This window comes from Momordica charantia (genome assembly GCF_013281855.1).
Source record: "Momordica charantia cultivar OHB3-1 chromosome 5 unlocalized genomic scaffold, Mcharantia_2.0 BLBB01000005.1, whole genome shotgun sequence".
Lineage (NCBI taxonomy): Eukaryota > Viridiplantae > Streptophyta > Magnoliopsida > Cucurbitales > Cucurbitaceae > Momordica > Momordica charantia.
In genome coordinates, this window is record NW_028275163.1 from 16676197 (window position 1) to 16685631 (window position 9435).

Genomic DNA, 9435 nt, shown 5'->3' on the forward strand with positions numbered 1-9435 from the left:
GGTCAACCGATAAGTGCCTTCCTTTCTTCAAAGTCCTGATAAAGAAAGGGCCTTTTGAATGGACGACAGAGTGCGAGCAAGCGTTAGAATAGTTAAAGAACTACCTCTGCTCGGCACCTCTGCTTGCCAAACCCTTACCGGCAGACAAGCTTCACTTATACCTGGCGGTGTCGGATAGCGTCGTCAGCTCGGCCCTAATCAGGCAGGAGGGAGTACACCAAAGTCCCATTTATTACACAAGTAAAGCCATGACCGAGGCGGAGACCAGATACCCCCAAATGGAGAACCTGGCCCTCGCCTTAGTCACCTCGGCCTGAAGACTTAGGTCGTACTTCCAAGCGCACACCGTCGTTGTACTTACCAACTTGCCTCTGAAGAACATCTTCCATAAGCCAGAAACATCAGGGCGCCTGACGAAGTGGGCAATGGAGTTGAGCGAATACGACATCTAGTTCGAACCCAGAACTGCGTTGAAGGGGCAAGCAGTGGCAAACTTCATCCCGGAGCTCACCCCACCTTCTCAGTCGGCCGAGTCCGACCTCCCGTGAACGATCTACGTTGACAAATCTTCCAATGAGAGAGGATGTGGAGCAGGAATCCTCTTGCTCGCACCAGGTGGCATGTGGTTCGAGTATGCCCTACGGTTCAACTTTCGGACTTCAAATAATGAGGCTAAGTACGAAGCGCTTCTGGCAGGCCTAAGCGTTGCCAGAGGACTGGGGGCCATCCACATCCAGGTCTTCAGTGACTCCCAGCTGGTTGTAAATCAGATTAAGAAGGAGTATCAAACAAAAGACTCCCGGATGGAAAAATATTTAAGCAAAGTCAGATCGCACCTTGCCCAGTTCGAGACTTACGAGGTGAATCAAGTTCCAAGATCAGAAAATTCCAACACAGATGCCTTAGCCAAATTGGCATCAGCATATGAGACCGACCTAGCCAGATCGGTCCCGGTCGAGATCCTGGACAATCCTTCAATCTTGGAGCCAGATTTGATGAAGGTTGACACTCCAGAACCCTCGTGGATGGATCCAATCATGGAGTTCATCAAAGGAAATCCACCGCAAGATTCAAAGGAGCATAAGAAGATGGCGCGAAAAGCAGCTCGGTTCATACTCCGAGATGGAGCATTGTATTGGCGAGGATTTTCCCTGCCTCTCTTTAAGTGTGTAACTCCTAAAGATGGGAATTACATCCTCAGAGAAATTCATGAAGGAGTATGCGGCAACCATTCAAGAGCCAGGTCGTTATCGGCCAAGGTGGTCCGACAAGGGTATTACTGGCCCACTGTTGATCAGGATGCCAAGCAGTTTGTGAAAACCTATGACAACTGCTAGCGCTTTACGAATATCATCCATCAACCTCCTGAATTTCTCACCCCCATCTCGGCCCCATGGCCATTCGCGCAGTGGGGGTGGACATTATAGGTCCTTTTCCTCCGGGCAAAGGGCAAACCAAGTTCGCCGTTGTCTCTGTAGATTACTTCACCAAGTGAGCCGAGGCCGAGGCGCTCACCCACATCACAGAGTCCAGGATCACGTCGTTCATTTGGACAAACATTGTATGCCGCTTTGACATACCAAACGCCATTGTGACGGACAACGGAAAGCAATTCGACAATGCAAAGTTCAAGGACTTTTGCAGGAAGTTGGGCATAAGCCATCTCAATTCGTCCCCAGCGCATCCAAAAGCAAATGGACAGGTTGAAGCGATAAATAAAATTATAAAACGAGGACTCAAGCTGAGATTGTACTCCAAAAATGGAAGATGGGCCGAGGAGCTACTTGAAGTGTTATGGTCATATCAGACCACCCCAAGAGAGTCAACTGGCAAAACTCCGTTCTCACTAGCCTTTGGCTCTGAAGCTGTTATTCTAGTTGAGATCGGCATGCCGACCGACAGGGTAGAGCAGTACGAACCGCTCAGAAACGAGGTCGAACGGCTCCTTAACCTCGACCTACTAGAAGAAAAAATGGGAAATGGCTCAGCTACAATTAGCAAAGTATCAAAACAGAATGGCCAGACATTACAATGCCCGAGTTCAACCTTGAAGCTTTCAAGTTGGACATTTGGTCCTCAGGAAGATTTAGAGTCATGTGGGCACCCTTGACCCAAGTTGGGAGGGACCATTCGAGGTCAAAGGCATAGTCCGACCTGAAACATACATGCTGGCCGACCTGGAAGGAAACATGCTTGCGCATCCGTGGAACGCAGAGCACCTAAAGCGCTATTACCCTTGAAATGTCAAAATGGTCCTAAAATGGACTTGTAAAAAATTTTCAAGGGGATGGAATTTTAATAAATAGTGGGGTTATTTAATTTCATGACTCTGAGTTCGACGAGAAATTAAATGGGGGCCACGGACTCCCATAGAACTTGAAGGCAAAGTATTGGCTTCCAAGGTAAATGTTAGAAATAATGTTAAAAATTCAATCCTCTAAGCCTACGGGTTCGAGGTGCGATGTTAAAAATTACTTATGAACTTGAAATTCAATCCTACGCTTAAGTTAAAGGTGCGATGTGGAAAGTTCAATTGACAATGTTATCCTTTGGACTTCCGAGTTCGAGGAGAAATGATGAATTCAATCAAGGAAACTCTCAAGGTTTGTATTCAAGTAAAAGGTGTGGTGCTCAAAGTTCCTCCTAAACTCAGTCTTTTAGACTCATAAGTGTAAGGTGCGAGTTGAAATTGTTTGTATGTGATCAATTCTAACAAAGTATGGAAGCTTAAGGGAAGAGTAAGAAAGGAGCAAAACACAATGCACAGAGCTGAAGAAGTGAAAATTAGATTTCATTACAAGACAGAGCCAAGGCTTGTGTACCTTGTAGCTCTGCCCAAAAACTGGTACAAATAATGTAAAGAGTCTCCATTTCGCCTCAAGGACTTGAGCCAGGTCGTCCTTCTCCTTCAGGAGTTGGAATTTCTCCTTCTCTAGCCCCTTGGTGATGGCGTGAGCAGCTCGGAGGTGGGCCTTGTGCTTTTCTTCTTCCTTTTTAAGCAGCAAAGCCTTGGCCTCCACCTCAGCCTTCAGAGTCTCCATTTCGGAGTAAGCTTTCAGTAGCTTGCCCTTCATTGTGGTGGCAGTTTCCAGGACAGCAGAGGAGTTCGCACTCTCCCTGGCTGCCAAGGTCTCCCTTCCATCCAGCTGGGCCTTCATCATGACTGCCGAGTGAATAGAGGCAATGAACGCCTGCAAAGATAAATCACAGAAAGGTTAGACCGAGTTATAAGTTGTTAAAAATAAAAGTAGATATAGAAGCAGATCTTACCTCGGCGGTGTGGTCAATGGTCCTTTGCAACACGGACACAAGATCACTTATGAACTTGGACGCCCTACGGAGGCAGTGATCCAAAGCATGAAGCCGAGATGCAGGACACTTGGTCCCTCACCTTGGAGCTTGACGGTTCCACTCTGAACCGCATCTTCACGTCGAACGTCCCCCCCCATCCGAGCTTCGGGGTCGTCCACCAAGTCAGTATGACTCGTGGGCAAGGGCCCACGAGGTCCAACCTCTGAGGAGGAGGTGGTTTTCTTCTTCTTCTTCTTCTTCTTTTTCCTCTTCAGAGAAATGTCTCCTCTTACCTCGCACAAAGGAGACACATCCAGCGCCTCGGACTCATCCCTCGGGCGCTTCTCTCGAGAGTGCTCCTCGGCGGAGTCCAGGTTGATCACTAGAGTTGGGATGTCTTCAGAGGGCCCAGCTTTATCTTGAGCTGCAGGTTGGGTGACAGCAGACGGCTCTGTACCTTCAACGGACTTAAGGGCGTGAGCACGGCCCTTGGACTTGCGCTTCACGTTGCCACTGAATCTGCACACCATTGCTACAAGGCAAATAAAGAGAAAGGTCAAAAATCGAAGTTGAAGTACAAATTTGAAGTGAGGTCGAGCTCGACTTACCAAGCTCGGAGTTTGGCCTTGAAGCTTCAACCGGACGCACTAAAGGGTTGTAATCTAACAACCCAGATTCTGGAAGCAGCTTGTCCGTCACCAAGGTTCCGATCTTCCTGCCCCTTGGGAAGCGATCCTTATAATATTAAGGGTGTCAAACGAGGCTTGAGTCAGCTCAGGAATTGGCCTGATCGACACTGCACAAGACAGAGAAGAATTCAAGTTAGATATGAAAAGTTAGAGTAGAAAGATCTAAAGTTGCAAAAAGTAATCATAACGACCTCATACCTAAATTCCCAAACGTAACAGGCACGTCAAAGAAAGGACGACCTGACTTGTTCTTTGCCAGCCACTCTCCAGAGGCAAAGAACCATTTCCCCACCCATCCTTTGATGGAGGTCGGCCCTTTGACTATACCACCTGCGCCCTTCCTTGCGCACATGTAGTACCGACCTGGCTTCTTAACTATCCTTTTAGCTTTACAGCACCCTAGAAGCTGCTCAACATTTAGCAGATCGGCCTCGTCCACTTCTCGAGCTCGTAACCAAAACAGAATGGCCAAAGCAAAAATGACACCCCATCTGTTGGGGGCCACTTGAGTAGGAGCCAGTCCGATTCGGTTTAGAAACTCCTGGGCAAAAGGGTGAAGGGAAAGTCTGAGGCCGTACTCAAACATTTTTAAGTAGAGAGTGACCCATCCCTCTGGAGGATTGTTAGCTCTTTCCCCTTCTTCCGGAATTCTAAGGAGGATGTCATCCGGAATACTAAACCCCCTACGGAGGGGTCCAAGATAGTGCTCAGGCATTTTTGAAGGGTATTCCAAACCCTGGCCCGAGGTGGAAGTGTCGCTATCTTCCCCATTGTCGCAAAATCTAAAGTTCTCTACTTCTTCTAGCTCGGACTCTAACCTACGAGCTAAATCCTCCCCATAGTCACTTGGCTGAGGGGGCGGACTGCTTATAGTCTGAACTGCGCTACCTAAGCTATCACTACTGGAGGGAAAGGACATGAAAACCACCATATTCGAAATAAAAAAATAAAACGAGAATGACTGACCTACAGAGGGTTCGAGCTGGTTTCAGATCGAACTCCAAAAATTCAGGGAACGTAAGGTTTGACCTGAAGTCTTGGAACATTTATAGCTAATTGGAAAAACCTCTACGCCGTACACGTGTAAAGAACGAGCGGCCAGGATCACCTCGAAATTTGTAACGACGGAATACTTGAGTGCTCCGACAGCCTGGCAGGTCGAAACATCTTCCACAACTGTCATATTTTATCTACAAACTAGAAGTCGCCACATGTCACGAATCGAGTCATGTAACTTCTCTGCCAGATCGAGATCGAATCTGACAGAGAAGGGGCCAATGTTTGAGGATAAAAATATCCTGGACACGTGGAGGACGCTCATTGGAGTTCAGGGAATAGAGGAAGTGTCCTAGGTTCACCTCGAACCTGCCGAGGAGACTAAGTTTGCCCATAAACAAGGCTAAGTGTGAAAAGCCCCGGTTCGACCTGGACGGGTTCGACCTGCTCCAACCCGATAGGTCCGACGTAAAAAAGACAAAGGTAACCGCTGGTCGTGAGCACTGTCGGACCCGCCACCTATAAATAGAGGGCCTCATTTTGCAGACAGGTATCGAATCTAACCTCGAACTTAATATTGAGTCCGACCTACATTAACTTGAGCGTCGGAGAGTTTACCCTCTTGTGCAGGTTCACTCTCAGTTTCAGGTCGAGCCGGGGACCGAGTTCGAGCTAAGTTCATAAAATCTGCATTGTGCAATTTCTTGCGTAAACAGCTATAATAGAAACCAAAACTTCAAAGTTTATTATTTTAAGTTTTTTAGTTTCATTTCTTTTATTTTTTGAAAATGTATTTTATATTGTTCAATACATTAATATTTGAGATTTGTTTAGGCTGTGTTTCAATATAGAATATTAATATATCTGAATATGGATATGAAAAGCTTAAGAAAACATAAAATATAAAAACTTATTGAATCTAAAAAAAAAGTTACCAATAAATATTTTTAGTAGAAGTAAACATAATAAAAATGATAAAATAATAGAAGAAATAATAGATATAGATAAATCAAAACAAAAACAAAAACAGTAGATAATGATATTTTTGAAAATGAAGTATCCAATCAAATAAAGTTCAACAGAAAAAATAGTTATATTAAGACCTCTGTATCAAAATTGTACTTAAAGGCTACATATCATCTCGAGATGTCCATGTCCGGTGACAGAAATGCAAGTAGCCACTTCTCAGATTTTTTTTTTTTTTAAATATCTTCCATGTCCGAGGTTCTTCCAATATTATTTTGAAATGCTAAGTACAGCTCGCTTCATATCTCCTTCCCTTAAAAACTAAATATAACTAAAACTTAATTAGTTAAATTAATTTATTTTAAGATTGAATGTTTAAACAAAATCTAACAACCTATTTAAAAAAAATCTTAAAAAAAATTTAACTAATTAAGCATTTAAATTTAAAAAAATAAATAAAATAATGCATTCCTATAGTTATTAATGAAAAAGTAGAGAACAATCATGATGGGGAATTGTTACGTGGAGATTAAATGTCTTAAGCAGAAAATGAACTTTCACCGAATTGTCGTTTTATTTGACCATCTCTAAGATACCACATCTGATCTAATTTTTTAAAAATTAGATTTAGTTTAAACTTCATACCTTCTTTTTTGGGAAGAAAATACCCCTGGACACGTGAGGACCCCTATTGGTGCTCCAAGATGACTCATGAGTCATGCCCAGCTCGAACCGTCGAGATCACCACCACTAGCGTTGACAGATGCTAAGTATGAGGGCCGAGGTGAACCTGGCCGAGGTCCGACCTACCGGGAAGCTCGGTGGGGGCCGATATGAACTACTGTCAGCGACGTGATTATCGGGTGTAACCGTCGGTCCCGAGATTACCGGGTGTAACCGACGACCCCGAGATTACCGGGTGAAACCGTCGCGAGAGTAGCGGGACTACCACCCATAAGTAGAGGGCCTCACTCCACGATCAGGTACGATGATTTCTGACCTCGAACTAAACTGGAAATCCGACCTATACTGACTTGATCGTCGGAGTGCTCACCTTTTTGTGCAGGTCCGCCCAAGTATTCAGATCGGTCCGGAGGCCGAGTTCGAGCTGCAACCAGAAGTACACTGTTGTGCATATCCTTGCATAAACACCTTTGATATTTTTGTTTGTTTTAAGATTTTGTAAGTTAAATTTAGTTTTAAGGTTTGTTTTTTATAACAATTTTTATTAATAAGTTTAGATTTTGTCAGATTTTTTATAGTTAAAAGTTTGTTTTTTAATCGATTTTTTTAAAATATGTTTTTTTTAGATTTTATTAATTTTTTATTTTTAGATTTAATTTAAAGTTTGTTTTTTAAAAAATAGAGTTTCTGTTTGTTTTATGATTTTGTTAGATTTTTTTAGTCAAATTTAATTTGAGTTTTGTTTTAAAAAAATAGTTTAAAGATCGGGGGAGTGCCAAGATTTTGAAAAACAAAATCAATTACGGGAGACTATTACTTGTGATCGTCCCTTGACATATTGGGATTTAGGAAGAAAAAAAAAGTCAATGGGTGCATGTTGTTTCTTCGAGTGACGACTAACTATTTTCCCTTCTATTGGACCTAGGATTGATCAAGGTACTGGGCCAAGCTATAGAAGAGGTCGCGAGAAAACCTGAGGCCGAGGGAAAAATAAAAGGCCAATCATTATTATAGTAAATAGTTTGGAAGGAAGCATATTTTTGGAAATGGTTTAAAAAAAGCAATATTAAAAGAAAGTCCAAAAAACTTTTGCCATTTTATCTTTCATCCAAGGTATTAAGGTTAGAATTTATAATAATATGTGGCACTCATATGATCCTTTTAATGCGATTTTTTGCGATTTAAATTAAACCAAATTACAAATATTCGAATCTTAGGGGTTATGATCCCAAGTCAAAAAATCATGACGATTCTTCTCTCATCCCTAGATAGAAAAATAAAATGCCTTCTTCTTCGTATTGGTGAAACCCATGATACCACAAAATAGTTTCCAAATTGATGAGGGACCAAATTAGAAATATTCAAACCTTGTAATTATTTAGTTGAATAATTATTTGGTCGGTTAGAAAGGAGTTATGGTCCCAAGTAGATTCTTCTCCCAAGTAGATTTTTCTTTCATCCTTTAGAGAGAGAAAAAGAAAAGGTCGTGTTCTTCATATTGGTGAAACTCATCAATATATAAAGACTAATTCGTGATTATCTAGACTTGGAAGATCAAACTCACCGATCAGTTCAATTATGAATCAAGATACGCTTCCGTTTCTTTGGTATTAATTTTCTTGGGTCGCATCCAAAACTCATCTATGACTTTAAGTTTTGGATTTTAATGTTTTCAACCAGTGGCATCAAAGTCTTCTATGGTTGATTCTTGAGAATTTATGTCGAAATTTATTAAAATGGGGGCCTTTTGATCTTCTATCTTAAACCTTAGGTTTATGTTCAAGAAATATTCAGTTCCAATTAAAATTGACATCTTTCAAATTTTGATTTTGGTATCATTCTGTGTGTTAATTTAATGTCAAATTGTTGAATTGTCTCTGAAAATTTTTGTTGTTGAATCGATTGTATGATTCTGTATTTTGATATTTCTTGAACATGAAGAGGAGCAGACGTTACCGGTGTCTTCCGTGGTTTGCGTTTTTTTTTTTTTTTTTTTTATAACTGCCTCTGATTCTGGTAAACCGTGTTTGTTAAAAAAAATCAGAATATTTATGGTCCACTATGTTCGAATATCAGAGGCACCTTAAGCCAATTTTGGCTAAAAAAAACATGGAGGAATCAATAAAACATGTGCTAAAATTAAATATTATTTTTTTAAAGTTTCGACATTGGACCTAGACCGCCATTGTAAGTCTGCTGTTAATGTCGTCTCGGGCCCAATATTAGAAGTGACTCATTTTAACCTAACTTTTGTTTGTAATGGAAAGGATCGAATATCCATCGGAAGCAGTTGATTGCTCGTGATTCGACCCGGATTAGAAGTTATACGTTACCGGTTTCTAATTTAAATTAGAGACTTACATTCGAGCACAAAACTTAAGTCAACACCAACTAACATTCACCAACAGAACACCAACACAGCAACTTTGCGTGGGATCATTCTACCTGGAAAAAGGGAAAATTCACGGAATTTTAAACTGAATTTTAAAATTGGTTTGATGTGGTGAGGGAAAGAGATTTTCCAGTTTCCAGTGAAAAAACCAATTAATCAAAATCACAGTAAACTACCCTGGAAAGAGAAAACCTCACACCATCCACCTAACCACTCCCCCACAAAATTGGTAGGATGTGGTGTTAATTAATTAAAATTAATTAATTTAATATATATATATAATAAATAATTTAATTAAAACTATTTTAATTTAATTAATGATTAATTTAATTAAAATATTTTAATTTAATTAATTAATTAAATAAACATAATTTAATTAAATAAAATAATTTTTTGTAACCAAATATTCAAAATAAA

At 41.2% G+C, this 9435-nt stretch overlaps 1 protein-coding gene across 1 annotated transcript; it reads left to right on the forward strand.

Annotated features, from left to right (window-relative positions):
* The first annotated feature begins 620 nt into the window (after positions 1-620).
* On the forward strand, positions 621-1337 carry LOC148211457 (uncharacterized). The gene has a single exon (XM_088124425.1). The coding sequence runs from the start codon at positions 621-623 to the stop codon at positions 1335-1337; it is 717 nt and encodes a 238-aa protein (XP_087980551.1).
* Positions 1338-9435: the final 8098 nt, after the last annotated feature.